Below are 20,005 nucleotides of genomic sequence, written 5' to 3'. Positions count from 1 at the left end.
TAACCTCTTAATTGTTAGAGAATATATTGTTTTGATGGCATATGCATTCACCAAAACTAGTTTCAACGATCCAACCGTCAAACTTGTTTGTTTATACTTCGAGATCATATACGCCAAAAATCGAAAAAAAATAAACATTCAGAGATCAAGTAATGGGACAAAACTTTTCGACGGTTCTAATGAAAAATCACGATTTAACGGTTATTTTAACTCCGATTTTGATGATTTTTTTACAGCTACACTACTTGACCCTATATGAATACAATGACTGAATTTGATCTTCAATTTAAAATATTTACACTAGTGGATACCACAAAATCTTATGTTATATTTAACTAAAATATAAATAAACTCTTAATTGTTAGTGAATATATTGTTTTGATGGCATACACATTCTATGAAACTAGTTTCAACGATCCAACCGCCAAACTTGTTTGTTTATACTTCGAGATCATATACGCCAAAAATCGAAAAAAATAAACATTCAGAGATCAAGTAATGGGACAAAACTTTTCGACGGTTATAATGAAAAATCACGATTTAACGGTTATGTTAACTCCGATTTTGATGATTTTTTACAGCTACACTCCTTGACCCTATATGAATACAATGAACTAATTCGATCGTCAATTTAAAATATATATTTTCTAACAAAAACCCAATCTTAACAACAATAATATATTTTTCTAACAAAAATCCGATCCGATCTAAAATAATAAATTTAAAGCTACTTAATAAATATATATACTGTTTAATTTCTTAAGTGTTATATGCATACAAAATAAAAAAAAAAAATAAATTAGTTTAGGCGACGAAATGTTTGGATTACGTCATGCAAAGATTTTAAAATATATATATTTTATTTTTATAAGGACTTTGCGCGACGAAGTTACTGTTTCGTCGCGCAAAGTCACTTTGAGCGACGATGTATTGTTGTCGCGCAAAAGTGTGTCGCGCAAAGTTACTTTGCGCGACGAGAAAATAACTTCGTCGCGCAAAATTTGGTCGCTCAAGACTTTGAGCGACGATGTATTGTCATCGCGCAAAGTCACTTTGAGCGACGATGTATTGTTGTCGCGCAAAAGTGTGTCGCGCAAATTACTTTGCGCGACGAATGTTTTTTCGTCGCGCAAAATTTGGTCGCGCAATACTTTGAGCGACAATGTACTGTCGTCGCGCGAAAGTTTGTCGCGCGAAGTGACTTTGCGCTACGAATTGTTTTTCGTCGCGCAAAATTTGGTCGCGCAATACTTTGAGCGACGAAATTTTTTGTTTCGTCGCGCAAAGTGACTTTGTGCGACGAATAGTTTTTCGTCGCCCAAAATTTGGTCGCGCAAGGGGTTTTTTTTGCTAGTGACAGAGATGTAATGTCACATAAATTTCTAGATTAACAATCACTCCATTCAAATGGACCCCAAATTTTTTTTTTAATTTTTAATTTATTAAAATCGCAATATGCCACTGTTAAATTATTAATTTGTTATGGGTGTCCAAAGAATGTTTAGGATATAACGTGGGTGTCCGAAGAATTTTTAGGATATAACATGGGTGTCCAAAGAATTGGCCATGAACTAAGTTAAGGTTTGGGCCGCTTGGCCTATAAAGATCTAAACGACGTCACTTCAAGCCAAATTCTATTGGGGATGCAGATTCTCGGGAAAGCCCAATCCAAACTTGTTCGAAGTTAAGAGTTGGTTTGGGCTATTGAGGACAAAATCGTAATTTCGTTCACTTCGTTTGTACTAAAGACCTAGCTCGGCTGCCTCACTTGTCTCAAACCCTAGCCGCGTTGCCGCAACTCCAGGAGCAGAGAAACCCTAGAACTCTCCTTCTCCCAAGATGGGTACATCTCACACCACTCTCATCTTCTTGATTTCATATTCATTTTCTGTTTTTCAAATTCGTTTCAGTGATGGGTACCTCTGAATTTTCTCTAGTGATGTTTTGTTTTCTCTTTTCGCATTCATTTTTGTGATGCTAATCTTCAAATATTGTATGGCTTGTAGGTATTTCCCGAGATTCCATGCACAAGAGACGTGCCACTGGAGGCAAGAAGAAGGCATGGAGGAAGAAGAGAAAGTAATTTTTGAATTGCTTTTCTTTGATTTAGATGCTTTTGTTGGTACAGATTGTTATACCGTGTTTTGGTTCCTTTCTCTTATTGTATTTTACGGGTCAGCCAAACAAAGACTAAAGTTTTCTAATTGATAAATGAATCAGAGTTGTCGTGCTTCTGAATAATGTGCTTCTTTTGTTTATGTAATTATTTATTTATTTCTTTCTTTCTTTCCAACAAGTAGTTGAAACCTTTGTGTTCGTTTCTGGTGAATGGATGATTTATGAACTAGCTATATATTTGCATATGTTATAAGAACTCTAAATGATTTACAAGTTGTGTTCTTGTTATTTCTCTGATAATTTTTTAATTATGTGGGTTTCACCATCTAATGCCTCTGGTCATAGCGTTTGTCTTAACTTTGTTGGGAATACAGCACAAAGCCTACATTTCTTAGATTATGAGAAGTGTTTTTTAGTTTTTTTCCTCAAATTCTGGTTGCCAATTTTTGCAAAATTTGAAGTAACACAAATCCCGTAGTGCTAAGTGGTTTAGGTTCCTATCATGTTTGATATTACTTGATTACAAACAGTTTTTATATTTGTGTAAAATGAATTTACTTTAAAGCCTCAATGATTGCAGAATTGATTTAGTTTCAACTTGTTTGAAGGTATGAGCTTGGAAGGCAACCTGCAAACACAAAGTTGTCAAGCAACAAGACAGTGAGGAGAATCAGAGTTCGAGGTGGGAATGTGAAGTGGCGTGCTCTGAGGCTCGACACAGGAAATTTCTCATGGGGTAGTGAGGCTGTGACCCGCAAAACCCGTCTTCTTGATGTCGTGTACAATGCATCTAACAATGAGCTGGTCCGTACTCAAACTTTGGTGAAGGGTGCCATTGTTCAGGTTGATGCAGCACCATTCAAGCAGTGGTATCTCCAGCACTATGGAGTTGAAATTGGCCGCAAGAAGAAAACTGCAGCTGCTGCCAAGAAAGAAGGAGAGGTAGGTCTCTTTTATCTCCTTTGGGTTGGTAAATTTATTAATTTTGTCTTTGTTTGTCCTAATGATTTAAGATATTTTGCTGTTCGTATTAAGGTTGGACTTGCCTTTCGTGTTTTCCTTATTTCTGGAAGCATTGTATTAGTTTATGAATCCTAAAGAAAAAATATATGATGGTTTCTGGCATTGTGTTAATATGCTTACTTGATGGTGGAAAGAAATATATTTGTGCGCTGGTAACAAAATTTAAAGGAAGATTAATTTACTTCTGATGACTGCATTGAATGTGGTCAACAGCATTAGGCTTACTGTCTTTGATGGCATTTTTGTGTTATTTGTTTAATAGGAAGGTGATGCTGCTGCTGCTCCTGCTGCCATCGCTGAGGAGGTGAAGAAGAGCAACCATGTAGTAAGAAAGTTGGAGAAGCGTCAACAGAGTCGCACCCTTGACCAGCATATTGAAGAGCAATTTGGTGGTGGTCGTCTGTTGGCTTGTATCTCATCACGACCTGGACAGTGTGGCCGTTCTGATGGGTATGTGACTTTATCTGCCTATGTCTGTTTCTAGTAAGCAGATTTGTCAATAGGCACATTATTATTGTAGTTGCAGTATTGCAAGGGCTGAAATATGGATGATATCAGCTCCTTTTTATTGTTGTTTTAAAGTAAGGTATTTCATATATAATGGGTCTTATGAAATTTTTACAGATATATATTGGAGGGCAAAGAGCTGGAATTTTACATGAAGAAGCTCCAGAGGAAGAAGGGGAAGGGTGCTGCTGCTTAGAATTTTGTTACCAGAACTTTAGTCATTTAGACTCAGAATATGTTATTTCCTTCATCCTTTCCTACCTTTTGAGGGGTTGCACTTTATTTCGGTTTGATGTTGAACTGGTAAACACTGTTTCAATGGTTGAATGTTTAATCAGCAATTATATTTCATTTTGGATCTTTCCCTTTCATTTCTTAAGCGTCATCACTTAGTTGGATCCTCTAGTTTCAAATGTTGGTTTATTTTCTTACTCAATTCTCAACAAACAAGGCTTGCTGGAACTTTGAAATCGTTTGGGATTAAGTAGCGATATCAATGCTTTTTGTTTTTTCGATCCGAAAATTGGATCCATGGGCGAGAAAGATCACAGAAAACATACAAGAAGGGCCCAAACCACACAGGAAACGGAAGGTTGCCCATCCAGCCATAAAGAAAGCAAAAGCTAGAACAAAATAAGACATGCCCAATTAAAGAGCTGTCCTCTCCAGTACTTGCACAATACAACAAAATAACCCCAAATTAGAGAAACCCCAAGTACAATAACTAACCCTAACCAGACCAGCTTGCCACCGTGGCTGCCGTTGCCGCCTCCATCAGGAAACCAAAGGACAGAGGAGCTGTGAAGAGGGATCTGTAGAGAATGGAGTTGGGAAGCAAGCCACCAATATTCATCATACTCAAGTGATCCATAAATTGGTCAATAGAGACCATTGAGCCTCCTCTTCACTTCGACAAATTGGACCAAATTATCAGAAAGTATTGTAGGATTTAATTATGTTCAAGTTAATAATTAATTAATAGGTTATCTCTGCGAGAGAGAGAGAGAGAGAGAGAGAGAGAGAGAGAGAGAGAGATGGGTAAGGGTGTTTGGATGTTGAAATTTTTGAATTACATTTATCTTATTTTCTGGAATATTTGGTATGGTGTCATTTTATTTCAATTAACAAGAGAGAGACACTACTAGAAAAAGGCTCAACAGGGACCTTTTATTCCATTGAGGGCTTTTGGGCGATTCAGACGGCAACCAAACAAGAAGGAGGAGCAGGAAGAAGGAAGAGAGAGAACCCACCAGCAATCGCCGTCGCACCCAGCGCCGTCTCAGATTCATTTGGTTGGGTGGGTTTCTTACGCAGCTTAAGGTTTTCTTCTTATTCTTTTAATAAGCTGCTGTGTTTTTAATTAGATAATAGGTATATGGGTAATATTGGGGTGGAGATGGCTGTATATACTCTGTAATAAGCTGTTGTGTAGTTAATTTGTGAAGTTGGAAGTGTCGAAATGAGAACATAAATTAGAATGTTGTTTTTTCTTGGTTACTGGTTTAAGCAAAAGTTATAAGACAATTCGAGCTGGTTTTCCAATTGGGACATTGTTGTTTGTTGAATGATATAATAGTGGTAATGTTGGCAATCAATTTACGTAGTCTATCATTTACCTTGGAGTTTTGTTTCCAATGTCTCCAGATAAGTTTGAGTTTATGGTTTTAGAAGCAAGGTGTTCACCAGTTCTGCTTCACTAGTAAGTCTCCTTACCATGAAACCATTGACTTTGATGTACATGCTGCTCACTTTACATATTATGACAAGCATGCTAAAAATGGTGTGCATTACTTGTTATTCCATTTGCCCCCGCAGTTTGTTTCAAAATTAATCTTCTTTTTTAAGCGGAAGAGTGATTTATGCAGAGCATTTTGCACCCTTGCTAGAGCAGATAGCAAAATTGGAGGAAGCCCTTTTCAACATCCAATTTGAACAACATTGGTTAAGAGGTTGGGACTGACCACCAGGCAACAGGTATCATTTGAAGAACCGTTTTTTTATGTCAAGTTTTGATTTATTTTCCTTGACATAAGTGGGAGTGTCATGCATGGTCAAGTTGTATAAACTATTTTAGTTTCTTATGAGTATGATTCCAACTATGGTACACTATTGAAAACTTCATGCTTATATCTTAGGTTTTTACTTTTTAAATTTTCTGTTTTTGCTTCTTATCACCACCTGACATGATCATGAGACATCCCTCATCCCTAGATCTGCTCTCACACCAACCAAGACACACATCTGGTATTCCTTTGTGGGGCTTGACTTTTTGCAGACCCAATTGACGGAATGTGTAAATTGATACAATCTTAAAATGTTGGGGTGCAAATTGATGAAATTAAAAATCCGTGGCCCATTTCGATAATGCCCCCTAAACCGTGGGTGTCGTGGGAGGGTTGTGATTGGGGGAGAGTGGGTTTGATTTTGCAATATTTTTCATTAATTTTTAATATTGTATGTTACTGTTGCAATCAAACTCTGTGGTTTTTGATATGAAAACTTTCTACGTGGTTTGAAGATCGACAACGTGTTCGTTTGTTTAAAGCCGGTGTAGTTTGCAGGTCCAAGAGAAAGAAGGCATAAAATCAGCTTCGAACAACCAAAACCACTCCTAAACCCTCTCAGTTTCAGACTTCAGAGCTGAGAGAGAAATGTTTCGGAGCCGAGTCGTACCGTTGTTTGTGAAGAAGAACAGCAAAGATCTGTACAATCTCTGGGGAAAGACGCCGTCTAGGGTTCTGAACGAGGAATCTTTTCGATTATTCTCTACTGGAGCCACACGAAAATGCTTGGATGGCTTTCGATCTTTGTCTAAGGTTCCTTTCTCACTTTGTTTTTATAAATTATTTTGAATTCATTTTTGGTAAGTAAATTCGAAAAAAGTATATTAAAGTTCAATGCTTTAGATTTTGCATGTGGATTGTGAATGTCGAATTAGGGAAGCTTTTCGGAGCTAGGACAAGCTTTGCAGTTTCATTTTCAGCTGTGGAATTTCTATTTAAGCAGTATTTTTTCTGATAATCAAACAAAATCATTCAATGATTTTGAGATCCAACTATGAGTTAATGGATTTGAAATTTCATTTTGTCATTGAAACCAATTTGAAAAAGGAAAAGAAATTTAGATTGGAATTAGAGATGGCTGTTGAAACAGAGTATTTGAGGCTGGAAAACGTAAAATATAATATCGATTCACTAGGATGACACTGCAGACGTGTATTAGAGTTAGAGCGAGGAACTAAGGCTTTTCAGTTGTAGCGTATCAATGAATGCAGCTGCTTTTAATCTTTATTTTTCTATAGGTTGACTATCATTTTTTGAAGTAACTCCTTTTTCTATGATGAATAAATGCACAAAATGTGCCAAAAACAAATTTGTGCAATTTAACTTAATTAGGCTGGGTTGTATTGTAAAATATTAAATAAAAAGGGAATTTCTTATGCCATTTTCAGGGAAATTATGTACCATCTATAAGGAATATGTCCACTGTTGCTTCTGTAGGCATCGAAAATAAGGAGGGATTGAAGCTTCTTGTAAATGGAGGACCTCGTGCTCAGAAAATGGTTGGCATTTGGCTTTTTGGCTCTGCTGCATGGGTGTTTAGTATGGTGATACTTGGCGGTATTACACGACTAACGCGATCTGGTCTTTCGATGACTGATTGGAAATTTACTGGGGGGCTTCCTCCTCTCTCAGATGAGGATTGGTTGCTTGAGTTTGGGAAGTACAAGCAGTCCCCTGAGTTTAAGCGGTTAGTGCAAAGTGGAAACAACACTGGAAATTTTTGCATCATTAATTTTTAGTTTTCATTTTAAGCACTTTATAGCTCGTAGTGATCTGCCTCTAAACTTGAAATTACATTAAAAGTCTTCAAGAATTGCTTAAGTTTGTTTACAGATGCAATCCTCTATTGACTGGAAGCAAAACAGAAAATATGTGCTTTGAACTGAAGGGCTATATGAGTGATGATAATTTTACTATTCATGTGTCTTTCTAGCATTTTGTACTTTACTTTTACCCAAATTTTTAGGATTGAAGAATTACATATTTGATGTTACATTGTTGCTTTCAACAGGAGTTGAAGTTCTTTTGGACCCTTCTAATGTTACCTGGTTTTTTTATCTCATGTAGTGTAAATCGAGGGATGAGTATTGAAGATTTCAAATTCATCTATTGGATGGAATATGCACATCGAATGTGGGGAAGGGCACTGGGAATTATGTTTGCATTACCCTTCTCATATTTTCTCCGTAAGGGTTATATTACTGTACAACTTGGACTGAGACTGTCTGCTCTTTTTGGTCTTGGTGCTGGGCAGGGTTTAATTGGTTGGTGGATGGTTAAAAGTGGTTTAGAGGTCAGATATGGTTTCTCTTGTCGTGGGTTTGATTGAAATTTAGAAAAGCGATGGATTTTTGAAATAATTCTCTCTCACAGGAGCCAGCATCTGAATATGCCCAGCCAAGAGTAAGCCCTTACCGTCTTGCAGCTCATCTTACTTCAGCCTTTGCTATATATTGTGGCCTTTTATGGACCGGTCTTTCTGTTGTCATGCCTGAACCACCTTCTGAATCACTAGCTTGGGTTCGTGGGGCAGCAAAGGTGAAGCAACTTGCTCTTCCTGTAAGCTTACTTGTCGGAGTAACTGCTGTCTCAGGAGCATTTGTTGCCGGGAATGATGCTGTATGTAATTTTTGTTTTCCTTCTTGCCTTTCACAATGAATTGAATGGATGATATGTGGCTTTTCCTGAGTAAGAGATTTTAAATATGCTTATGTGTGAAAATTCCAGGGGCATGCTTATAATACTTTTCCAAAGATGGGGGATACATGGATCCCAGAGGATGTTTTTGACATGAAGCCACTAATCCGGAACTTCTTTGAGAATACATCTACTGTGCAGGTATCTTTCTGACCAAAGAATATATTTTATTTTAGTTTTTTGCGACATAATGTTGCTATATGTTATCTCCAAGGTTGCTTTTATGATTACAAGGGAAATTAAAATATTACCAAAAAAAAAAAAGGAGTTAAAAATTGGAAAGATGTCTTATTTTAAGGTTCTTCCTTCACTAAAAAAAATCTGTTTTCTGTAGGAACTTCTGTTTTGTGTAGGAACAAATGAAATGTGATTATGTCATCATCTTTTCAGGAAAGTTATTGTTTTTAAAGCCATTGAAATGTATTTCGGCTAGCAGCAGTTTTTGTGTCTTCTTTGAGGTTACACTATAATTTCTTGTGATGAACACCATTTTCTTGTGGCGACTATGCTTTTGTGAAATTATGGAATTGTTAAATCTTCTACTGCGTATTAGCTTGTTCTTTAATCTTTTCAAATTTCAATCATGAAGTAGGGTTGTGATTAATTGTTGTTCTTCCTGTTTGTAGCTTGATCATCGTATCCTTGCAACTGCAACTTTATTTTCAATTGGTGCTTTGTGGTGGTCAACAAGGAAGTTTGACATACATCCTGCAGTTCGGTCTTTGATTGGTAGTGCTGTAGGCATGGCTGGCCTTCAGGTATATATGGTTTCCAACTTTTCATTCCTTTTTTTTTTTCTCTCTTCTCCTTCAAATTATTTCATTAGCTTGAGCAGGTTGATTTTAATTGTTTTGCACAATTCGTTGTGTTATTGTCGCAGGTCACACTGGGAATATCTACACTGTTGTCATATGTGCCTGTAGAACTTGGTACAGCACACCAAGCTGGGGCTTTGACTCTCCTGACACTGATGATCCTTCTCAATCACACTTTGCGTAGGCCATCGCCGTATCTTCTTAAATCACTACCTCAAGTTGCAAAGACAATCTAGATGACTTTGTAGTACAATTTTAGAACAACTATTTGACATTTTAATTGGATGAAAGAAAAAGATTTATTTGATTCTTGTGCTCTACGTATTATCACTGGCGATCCAACTGGGAGTTATTTTCTAGATTTGCTTGTAGTTTGGACTATGATTCCGTTGTTATCGAGTGACCACGAGTTCTTAGAGAGAGAGAGAGAGAGAGAGAGAGAGAGAGAGAGAGAGAGAGGCTGATTAAATCGAATCCAAATAGTAAGATTAGACATGGGTCTTTCCGCTGGTGATTAAAAAGGTTGATGTAATGTAACGCTGCTAATAATTTGTTTCCGACCGCGAAAGGTAATGAGCTGCAAGTAAACGTCGCCACTAATCTAATATAACTCACGTGGAAACCTAATATGATTTTGTGCTTATTGGTTTTCAAGGTGCACTTGAATTCCCCATTTCCTTATTAGTTTTCATGGTGCACGCGAATTTGCGTGTCCTAACTTTTGGGACTAATGATTGTCTAACAGTTTAGGAACTCTGAATTGGCTAGAAAATTGATCAAACGTTGGCATTTTCTACCCCTAGCACATATAACTTGCAGACAAGACAACTTATATTCCTGAACGCAGGAGTGTTGTGTATCTTGTATTTTTGTACAGTTTTTAGTTGTTCACTGATCAGTTGCTTTATGGGTGGCCATGATAATTTTTTATTTTTCAATTTTCATCCCACCCAGATATGGCTTTTCACTTGTCTTGTTCAGTCTCTTTTTGGCTAACCGATCAAGGAGTTTATAAATGGCATGATTACCACAGTTATCCATGGCATGATATCTTTTTTTGGATCATTTGATATTGTCCAACAAGCTCTGCTAATCTGTTTGCGCAGACACAAGTGATATACCCTTCAAGGTTTTTTTCCGGCATCCTAGAAGAAAAACAGAGCATATGACATCTCTTTTCTGTCGAAACTCACAAGGGTTGAGGGTCCGTTGAAGACTTTTCATAAAATCTCATCTAAAACTCCTCTAATTTCATATTAGGACTTGAAATTGGTCATTTAGGTTTAGGGTTCTTCAAAAATTGGGAGTAGTGGTTGAATTTCGAACCCTAATATGAAATAGGGAGAATTTCAGACGAGCTTTTATGCTCAAGGGTTTTGGGTTGACGAAACTGCCCCTTGCATTGCCAAAGAAATTGACAGGAATACTAAATTGTCCTTGAATTGCTACAAATACGAAACTATAGGGTCAAAATTAACAGAATTGAAACTACATGGTCAAAAGTGGTTGAAGTGCCAAACTACAGGGACCAAAAATGACTTTTGTCATTTTTAAAAAGCGCCAGTCATTTTTAAAAAGCGCCTAGACAAAACGACACTGCTTTGGTCCAGGCGAGTTAATTTTTTCTAAAAACCTGACTTCAAAACGGCGTTGTTTTGAGCCAGGTTTAAAATGAAAACAAAACAAATACAATTTCAGATACTACCCGTTACATGACTCAAAACCCACATGAGAAAAACACGACCCTAACTCGGACGATTAATAATTGGGTAATTTTCGAGTCATCCTGTTATGACCCATTTAATAAATGGGTGGATTTTGGGTCAACTCGCCAACCCGTTTAAATTATGATAGACTATAATACATATTACAATTATACACTTATAATACAAGGATGAAGGATCTCTTTTGGAGTAGTGGTAAGCTGTTGGACTTTAAGAAAAGAGGTTATGGGTTTGAAACCCCTTGCTCCCTCTCTCTTGCTTTGTTTCTTTCCCCTATCTTTTCCTTCTCTCCTCTCTCCTCTATTTTTTCTTCTTTCTTTTCCGTCTCTCTTCCCTCCTCTCTCTTTCTTTTTTCTAATTAATTTATATATATATATAGTAATTAAATTAAAAATTATTATTATTATTAAGACATTATCACAGAGGCGTGGAGCTCGAGGTGGAAAACACGGAAATGATAACAGGAAGTGGAAAACACGATAATAGGGAAAAACACGGAGCATAAATTACATGTGTGGAGCTCGAGGAATGTGGGAAAAATAAAAAACGGGTGTCATAATGGACGTCTATAAAAGGAAACAAGGGGAGAAAAAAAAATCACAACTCCTCAAACTCAGAAAACAAAAAACCTAGCTTTGCCAATTTTCTTCCTTCCAATTCTCTCAATCTAAACCTATTTCCTCAAACTCAAAAATAAAATGGTATCTTCATTCCTATTTTCTCTAGATCTAAACCTAGCTCCGCCAACACATATATGGGGGCAAGGGACTGCCCTACTTTGCGTCTTCACGAGGACCAGTGACCGTAAACAACTCATTACTCATTGATAACTATGTTTCCATTGGAGTTGCAAGGAGTTTGGTGACTCCTTGCGATGTGCATGTGCTGGGGACGAGGGACAATAATCAAGTGGTGAGTGATGCCATAGCACTGAGAGTGCAATGTGCAACATTTTGCCGCAAGTGTGGGGTATCGCCTCATAATCCCATGAGGTGCATGTATTAAGAGCTCAGTTGGTGGCAGAGCAGAGTTTGGTTGAAGATTGTCAGCGTGTTATAAGGAGTTTAAAGAAGGAGAAGGCAGAGATGACGAAAGTGAATCGACATCAGCTTGAAATATTTCAGGAAGAGAATCAAAAGCTATCAAAGATTGTAGATTTTTACTCTCAAGACATGCAAAAGCAGTTGGAAGCCCTGGATCAACCAGGTGAACGCAAGCAACGAGATCATGACATAAGTTATGCTCAAGCTAAGGATGTGATCTTTGGGAGCTCAAGTTATGAGTGTCAAGAAGCTGTGCATGAAAACCTAAGAGAAGGGGTCCAGATGGCCAAAGTAAAGGCTCTTATTGTGGAATCAGGAAGCGTGCCATGATGTTCTTATTTTTTAAAATTTTTTTTTAAAAAATAATGTAGTCCCATGTTCCCTCCCCCCTTCGTTTTTATTTTTATTTTTATTTTTAAATGTGAAAGAAATATTTTTCTAATTATTATTATTTTTTAAATTTTGACAACACAAATTAATGTGCTAATCATCCAACTATAAATACTCGTAAGTGTACGAATCTATTGGAAAGTAGGAATGAGTAAATAGGTTATTAATGAGGTAACCTGTTTAAGACGATCCGAACCTGACACGACACGTTTATTAAATGGGTTGGGCTTGGGTTGAACATTATTGACACGATTATTATCCCGACACAATATGAACCCAACACGACACGACTCAATGCCATGTAAGAGGCTCTTACTTGATTACAGCAGCCCCCAAATGCCCAAAATCCAAATTATTTTCAAATTTCCCTCTCCTCACTCAAAACCCGAACTAATCCTTGGACCTTGACCACCACAACCAACCACCTCTTGCCCGCCATCACTATCGCCACCACCAAGTGAGTGATAATCCTTTACTTTACATATATTATTTTGGGCTTTAGATTTATCATTTTAATGAAATTGATATAATTTTAGAATTTATTGGTATGATATTGATTGATTTACTTATTTCTTATTTGGATTAGAATTTGTATTGATTGATATGTGGTATTTTTTTTTTCGGCAAAAAAGAAGAAGAAAAGATATGTGGTATTTTTTATGAATTAGAATTTATTGATATAATTTTGATATATTGATTTTGTTATTTGGATAATTGAATTAGAATTTTATATTGATTGATATTATTATTTAGATTAGAGATCGGGACTGTAGATTAGAGTATACAGTAGACTTTATAAATTATAATTGACTGATTGAATTAATTAATACGATACTTTAAGAGAAAAGTACTTATGGATAGTTTGCCTAATTCAGGCTGAGGCAACCGTCAAATTTAATTCAATGGCTGTTAGCTATCCTCAAATAAGGTTCCGCCAATAAGGTTCCTCATGAGAGACTCACTTAGGGGGTGTATTGAATTAGCATTCTATAATATTTTAAAAGACTTTAAAAATCCGGTTGTAATCAATTTTAGATTTTAATGAACTTCTAAAAAATCTATAAAAATTTGAGTGTATTCAATCTAGACTTGTTTGAACTTTTAAAATGTGCATTAAGTTCATCAACTGATGACTCCTTCCGGTTTCATCCTCTGTCTATATCGCAGTTTCTACACAATGAAAGTACAAAAGAAGATAAATTGATTCAAGTATGAACTATTAAGCATAAGTTGATAGAGTTGGATCAGCAAGGAAGGATGTTACTGAGTCCACAATCGCAGCACAGCCACCCTTGCATAATTTTTATTAATTATATATATATATATATATATATCTATTGAGGGATCCCTTAAATAATTTTATTGGAGGGACACATGTTGAGCCAATTCTTAACAACTAAAATGAGTTATTAAAAACAGCAACTTTAATTCTCGCAAGTGCACGAACCGTTTATAGTATAGCTTATGTAAATATGAGGTTGATCCCACGGAGAATGGTAACTTGGTTCCAAGTTAAATTACTTAGAATGCTAGAAAAACTTAGAACAAAGAAACTGACTAACTAGCTAAAGGTAAGGTCGAATTCAACAATGCCTTTTGCTAATTACTCAAGGTCTAGGACAGAATCCTAGCACCACACACACACTCGAAATGGGGGGTTTTGTTGTTGAAAGGAAAAGAAGAAAGTGAAATGAAAGTGCTCGAAAGTAAACACTGGCAGCAATCAACAAGTTGTGAAACAATGATTGAGAGGTGTTAGAGCCTTGGAATCCACCACTAGTTTTCCTATCCAAGTTATGAATGCATAGAAATTGACTCAAGCTTCATCAACAATAGATTATCGCATACAAGCCTATGGTATCTAGGTGCAGGATGCATGATTCTCCAAAGGCATGTGATTATGCATGGTATCTACACAACACGTGATCTCTAATATGCAACCTAAGCATGGTATCTACTTAGAATAAAGCATACAAGAGTCATTAAGCTCCTTGAGAATATGATAATCACACAAGTCCTAGAACATGGTATCTGTCCTAGTCAACCTATGGTTATTAACCCCTTGAATGATTCTTAGGCCATTCATGTGTTGCTTGTGAAAGGAAAGTAGAATTGGTGAATCTAAACCCCTTCCCAACCTGTGCTAGATGCATAAAATCCTAGTTAGCTACTCCAAGAAAACATACATCAAGCACATAATAAACTAGAGATTAACAACTTGATAATAAAAGTAAGGAAATCAATTAACTATAAAATCATCCATAGCATTGAATATTCATGACTAGTGCTTCATCCTAAGCCCTAACTAAATGGATTAATTAGACATAACTATGAATACATAAAATAAAAAATACATAGATAGGATAAAGAGAGGAGAAGAACTAGATGATGGCAGCAAGGAAGTTCCCAGGATAGCTCCAAGCTCCCTTGACAGCTCCAACATCCCTTCTCTCTTTGTGGTGAATCTGAATGTGTGTATGGGAGTAATGGATGAAGTGAATGTGTGTGTCTGACCCCCTTGAATGAGTGTACAACTCTCTATTTATAGAGTGCAATTTCATCCTCCCCTTTGGCTGGTGAAGCACACCTCTCTTAGCCGCTCCCAACTGCTCCAGCTGCCCATATATGCCAACTGCTCCAGCTGACAAATACATGCTTTGGTATGGTTTCTTTATGGAAAGCTTGACTTTTGTTCATCTTTCTGAGCTTCTGAGCTGATTTGACTCCCATGTGTGGCTGCCCATGTGTAACATATGGCTCTAGGGATGTAGACACATTAAATGTGATGGTAGCCAACATGACATTTCTGTGGACTTGGTTCAGTCTTTGACGTGCTGAGGGCTCCAGATATATCCAGTTGGGGTGCAATTTGGATATGTTATAATAAACACCCATTGGAACAACTTCTATCAAGGATGTCTCCTCATCCGACCTGTGTAAGTTGCTGAAATGAGGCCTGCAAGATGACCTACGAAACTGGACTAACAAGGGGTGTGGCTCAAATTGGTTTTGTCTTTAAGCTCATATTCCTCTTGTGCCACTCAGTCCTTAACATGCATGAATTGTATCAAATGTCATCCCCTTGCTATCTTAACCTACAAAACACACAAACATAGGTAAGAGACTCAAAATAAAGAGAAGCTAAACAAAATTACTAAGCAAAGAAGGCATGCAAATGTATGAAATTATGACCTTATCAACACCCTTTAGGGTCCCCTACAAATATTGTTTCAACGATCCACACCAACTATTTTTTAAGTCTACATTCATAGATCATCCTTGCAAAACATTAGACAAATCGAAAACCGTTTCAATATCCAATTGTGTCATACAAAATCAATGAACACGGTGCTTCAAGAAAGTAATAAAATTTCAATAATTCAATTGAGTGGTCAAATGATATCGGATTCAAGTGATTTTTTGTAGAGATGATCTTTGAATGAGTATCTATAAAATAGATAGTTTGGATTAGTGAAAAAATACAGAGTGGGCCCTACAAGGGTGTCCCTCAAATAAGCATATTTGAGGGATCCCTCAATATAAGCTTATATATATACATATATAAATGACCCTATTGGGCTATGGGGAAATTTAATTAAAACACCCAAATGCAAATAAATAATTTATTTTTAAATTTTTGCACAATAAAATATAAATTAAAAAGAATAAGACATTTTTTTGTTTTGCGTTTGAGAGAAGAAGCATACTCAAGTTCGCCAAGAATAAAACATATTTCATATGTTAATTACTTAATAAATAGTAATTAATTATTTTGTGGGTTATTATTATTATTATTATTTATATTAAATAATACTTAAAACATAATTACTAACTACTAATCCAAGTAATTAAAAAAGAGAGATTCATATTATGCTACTTAAAAGGTATAGCCGTGTGGCTATACTTTTAAAATATTATGTTTTTCCAGTACAGCCGTACGGCTATACTGTAAGAATAGCGATCGGCTATACTATTTTTTAAAAAGAAATTAAAAAACCATGGGTAGCCGTACGGCTATACTATTTACATATAAGAGGGTGACGCCACGTGTCAAAATAGTATAGCCGCCTGGCGATAATCTTTTTTTAAAAAAATCGAAAAATAGAGTATAGCCGTTCGGCTGTACTATTTATCTATATATATAAAGCAAAATGCAGAGAATGGTGAAACATTCAAAATACCAGAAAATGCCCTTGGTTAATGCAAACATTAAAAATTCAAATTATTAATTAAATGAGGATAACAAGGTAAATTCACACTTTTTCATATTTAAAAAAATAAAAATAAAAATAAAAAGCAGATAATGGATCCTATTTTTAGGGAACACAACCACCCATTATCTTTTTTAATTCTAAAATAAATTTAAATTTTTTTTAAAAAAAGCCTCTCGCAGGCGCGGAAGCTCGTGTAGGGAGGCTAGTATATATAAAAGATAACCCTCCTTGTGATTAATCGCCATGTGTCAAACATGTATAGCCGCGCGGCGATGCTATTTTCATAAAAAGGAAAGACATAGTCTAGCCGCGCGGCTATATTATATATTTTGCATTGGCCAATTTCAATTTTTGGACATCGACGGAAGTCAGGGCAAATTCCACATCTGCATAGGCCTCCTTTCTCTGTCTTTGAATTTCTGCACCAATTCCAAATCGTCTGAACTTTGCCCAAACGAGTGCATCATCAACCTCGCTTCCTCACCGAAACGCAAACTCGTAACAACCCTAACGTTATCTCCGTCTTAACCAAACGGTGCGTTTTGGCTCTCAACGTCTTCGCGCGCGCCACTTAAGCTAATGAGATTCTGGTTTTTGGTGCATGCCATGTGTTTGATGAAAGTACCTAAGGTTTCTGTGTCGTTGTTTAGCTAAGGAAGAAGGTTGAATCTTTTCAAGCAGCCATGGCTGGTGAGCCAGTCGTTGAAGATCAACAACGGCAACGAACTTTGAAAGCATTGGAGCGAAGGTTCGAGGCTGCCCAAGCTGAACTTGATTTACAAAAAAAGAAGACTGTAAAAAGACCAAAAACCGAGGAAGCTGGAAAGAAATCGCATATCCCAACTTCTTCGGCTGTTGATTCTTCAGCAAAGTCATCCAATGCATCAGCCTCACGTTCAACGCCATCAAAGAAAGGTTTTCACAGCAGAATCTTAGCTCTGTTTTTGCTGATTTATTTCTTATTTTGTATATTAGTTTGAATTTACTTAATTTTTATTCTTCTTGTGGCTTATTTGTAGGGGCTTTCACTTTTTCTGGTTATGTTAATTCACAAGGTACTGTTTCAGTTTTGTGGATATAAACTTCTGTTAATCTAATTTAGGTAAATTGGATTAATTTTGTGTGTTTGTTTTGCTTGTAATTCCATCTGCAGATATCGACGAAAGCGGTCCAACGTATGCAAAACTCTCTCAATCTGTACATGAGAATCTGCTGACAACCAATGTTGAGGTGCTTGTCTGTGAATTGATGCAAAAAATTTGCTTTAACTTGTTGGCTTAGCATCTGCTTTGCTAAATGCAGGTCTCTGGTAGAAAGGAGAGTAAAGTTGATAAGGTTTTGCACGAGCTTCTTCAGAGTGGAGACTCGGCTCAGAAGTACATGCAAGGATCCAGAAGCAAGAGAATTGACAATTGGATCCTCCTTGACAATTACGTGCAAGGACGTGGCGTTTTGACTGGCTCTCGTGCCAGGGCGTTGCAGATTCATTCAAAGCGCTCGAAAAAATGCATGTCGATCAAGCAGCTAAAAAAGCATGGATTGTTTGATTTGCCCCAAGATTTCCATTGGTGAGATTTGTGTTTTTCAGCTTATGGTTGCCACGTGTGACAATTTTTTTTTTCTTTCATAAAATAAGTCAAAGTAAGGATAGGTTGGGCCAAATTCTTGTTGCTGATCTTGACAGTCACAAGTTTAAAATTCGAATTGGAATGGATTGTTTTTACTGCTTATGATCACATTATTCTGCTTTCAGTAGCTGGAGAGATTTGTCTTGTGTGGTGGATGATAAGATCTGAAGAATTTTGTTTCACTTTTTTTAGTTATATTTTGCCTTCTACTTTGAAAGATTCACCCTGATGCTTGCCGATGTTTGGATTACAGCTTTGATAAATTTAAGCCAATGCATGAGATGTGGAAAGACTATATTGTGCAACTTCTGAAAACTACTGGGTGAGTATGTCTTGTTCTTTGCAGATGTCACAGTTATGCGCTTTTTCATGTTTAGTTAATGGTCAATAATTTTGTTCTTTCTTTCTTTCTTCAGCATTTTAGTTTTAGGGGGCAATATTCTTGGCATCTGTTTGGTCTTTGATGTTGTAATTAACTATACTTTCATTCAATACTGCAGGAAGAATCAGCTGGCTCAATGTCTTCTTACTGCAGATCTACATGGTGCTATTATTTCAGGTTTATTTCTTAATTTGTTTCGTTAACAGTTAGCCATCAAGATTTTCTTGTCATGAACATATATTTTGTTCATCCACCTCTAATCAGAACTTTCCAAGTCATATCCTAAATTCTTATGACACTACAGTGACCTATGTACCATGGCTTGTTGACATTCCAACTCTCTGTCTGTACTTACTGTAGTTCCCTGTCTATTTTCTGGCAGTTGCTGAGTGTAAAGTAACTTCCTACACCGGAGTGAGTGGTATCATGATTCGTGAAACAGCAGAAACATTTGGGATAATTACACAGGATGATAAATTCAGAGGTAACTGAGCTGCTGATTCAAACTTTAAATTAATTAAGATGTTCTTGGTACAACTAATGTGTTGATGAAACTTTGCACTGAATGTAAACGTGCGTGCATGACAGATGATTGCTTTCTTCTCACCCTGTGAGCTAATATTGGAAATGCTGATGGTTTCATTTATCTGTTTGGGGGTTATTTGCAGTGGTGCCCAAAAGGTTTTCTGTTTTTATATTTCAAGTTGATTGCTGGAAGATTACCTTGCATGGGGACAAACTCACTTCAAGAAACTTGAGTTTGTGATTGTCTCAGGTGATCAAAGAATATTTGATAATGATAATAAGAATATTTGATAATGAATCAACTTTACTACAATCCACTTTGTTTTCATATTCAATGTACCGTGATAACTTATTCCATATTCCAACCCGTGCTAAATTGCAGAACAGTCGGACTTTCAAGCAATATCATTGATAGTCATATCAGAGATTCAGTCAACAAGTTCTGCAGAAATGCTGAGTAACAGTGAAAGTCAACTAAAAGGATCCCCTTTTGTTATCAAGACATGGTGCTCTCTTGGGTGGTTCGTTGGTTTGAGTCGTTTGACAATGCTGGCTGCCGGATGAGCAGCTGAGATTACTTTAGCACCGAACCTTCGAGAAGAGTACTGATCACAGCAGGATGGAGACTGGACTCTTGCAGGTACCAGCTGGTCTTTAGTATGCCGCTATACAATCCATTGCTGGGAATATGAAGAAAATATGAAGGTCTTCTATATTTTTCTCTGCCTGGCCTTCTGTTTGAACCACTACAGAATGGGAGTTCTTTTTTTGGTTAACAAAGATTATGATGATGTATGGCATTCTCATAAATTTAGAGTTCAGGAAAAAAATGAAGGCATACAGCTATTTGCATATAAATCTATCTTTGCTTGTGCA

The 20,005-nt window shown here is 36.6% G+C and overlaps 3 protein-coding genes across 12 annotated transcripts; all 3 read left to right on the top strand.

Moving 5' to 3' along the window:
• The first annotated feature begins 1,728 nt into the window (after positions 1-1,728).
• Positions 1,729-4,019, top strand: LOC117625777 (40S ribosomal protein S8-like). The gene is made up of 5 exons (XM_034357338.1): positions 1,729-1,843; positions 2,007-2,079; positions 2,727-3,060; positions 3,404-3,591; positions 3,766-4,019. Exons 1-5 carry the CDS (start codon positions 1,840-1,842, stop codon positions 3,842-3,844), a joined length of 678 nt encoding a protein of 225 aa, XP_034213229.1. The 5' UTR covers positions 1,729-1,839; the 3' UTR covers positions 3,845-4,019.
• A 229-nt stretch (positions 4,020-4,248) lies between these two features.
• LOC117625772 (cytochrome c oxidase assembly protein COX15-like) lies at positions 4,249-9,541 on the top strand. 7 transcript variants are annotated; one of them, XM_034357320.1, is made up of 10 exons: positions 4,249-4,945; positions 5,293-5,347; positions 5,514-5,622; positions 6,203-6,464; positions 7,100-7,398; positions 7,779-8,004; positions 8,085-8,330; positions 8,439-8,549; positions 9,035-9,166; positions 9,289-9,541. In XM_034357320.1, exons 4-10 carry the CDS (start codon positions 6,300-6,302, stop codon positions 9,457-9,459), a joined length of 1,350 nt encoding a protein of 449 aa, XP_034213211.1. In that variant the 5' UTR covers positions 4,249-4,945; positions 5,293-5,347; positions 5,514-5,622; positions 6,203-6,299; the 3' UTR covers positions 9,460-9,541. The 7 variants fall into 7 exon arrangements, with proteins under 7 accessions (XP_034213211.1, XP_034213214.1, XP_034213210.1 ...); XM_034357323.1 differs by having other exon boundaries at positions 4,249-4,968; positions 6,210-6,464; XM_034357319.1 differs by having other exon boundaries at positions 4,249-4,968.
• Positions 9,542-16,960: 7,419 nt separating this feature from the next.
• LOC117625912 (ribonuclease P protein subunit p29) lies at positions 16,961-19,963 on the top strand. Of its 4 annotated transcripts, none has more exons than XM_034357502.1 (9): positions 16,961-17,509; positions 17,614-17,649; positions 17,748-17,824; positions 17,897-18,162; positions 18,476-18,544; positions 18,723-18,781; positions 18,987-19,088; positions 19,273-19,379; positions 19,517-19,963. In XM_034357502.1, the coding sequence occupies exons 1-8, from the start codon at positions 17,278-17,280 to the stop codon at positions 19,368-19,370; spliced, it is 939 nt and encodes a 312-aa protein (XP_034213393.1). In that variant the 5' UTR covers positions 16,961-17,277; the 3' UTR covers positions 19,371-19,379; positions 19,517-19,963. The 4 variants fall into 4 exon arrangements, with proteins under 4 accessions (XP_034213393.1, XP_034213392.1, XP_034213394.1 ...); XM_034357501.1 differs by having other exon boundaries at positions 19,512-19,834; XM_034357503.1 differs by lacking the exon at positions 17,614-17,649 and having other exon boundaries at positions 19,512-19,811.
• Positions 19,964-20,005: the final 42 nt, after the last annotated feature.

Source organism: Prunus dulcis, chromosome 4, assembly GCF_902201215.1.
Source record: "Prunus dulcis chromosome 4, ALMONDv2, whole genome shotgun sequence".
In the NCBI taxonomy this organism is placed as follows: Eukaryota; Viridiplantae; Streptophyta; class Magnoliopsida; order Rosales; family Rosaceae; genus Prunus; species Prunus dulcis.
Note: the sequence above shows the minus strand (reverse complement) of the source record. Positions and strands in the feature narration are given on the sequence as shown.

Excerpts from the sequence above, each read along its gene's own strand:
- LOC117625912 (XM_034357502.1), top strand. The coding sequence starts at position 17,278 with ATGGCTGGTGAGCCAGTCGTTGAAGATCAACAACGGCAACGAACTTTG. Across the intron at positions 18,545-18,722 it reads CAACTTCTGAAAACTACTGG|GAAGAATCAGCTGGCTCAAT; the intron begins GTGAGTATGTCT and ends TCAATACTGCAG. Across the intron at positions 19,089-19,272 it reads ACAGGATGATAAATTCAGAG|TGGTGCCCAAAAGGTTTTCT; the intron begins GTAACTGAGCTG and ends GGTTATTTGCAG.
- LOC117625772 (XM_034357325.1), top strand. The coding sequence starts at position 6,300 with ATGTTTCGGAGCCGAGTCGTACCGTTGTTTGTGAAGAAGAACAGCAAA. Across the intron at positions 6,465-7,099 it reads GCTTTCGATCTTTGTCTAAG|GGAAATTATGTACCATCTAT; the intron begins GTTCCTTTCTCA and ends TGCCATTTTCAG. Across the intron at positions 8,005-8,084 it reads TGGTTAAAAGTGGTTTAGAG|GAGCCAGCATCTGAATATGC; the intron begins GTCAGATATGGT and ends TCTCTCTCACAG.
- LOC117625777 (XM_034357338.1), top strand. Across the intron at positions 2,080-2,726 it reads GCATGGAGGAAGAAGAGAAA|GTATGAGCTTGGAAGGCAAC; the intron begins GTAATTTTTGAA and ends ACTTGTTTGAAG. Across the intron at positions 3,592-3,765 it reads CAGTGTGGCCGTTCTGATGG|ATATATATTGGAGGGCAAAG; the intron begins GTATGTGACTTT and ends AAATTTTTACAG.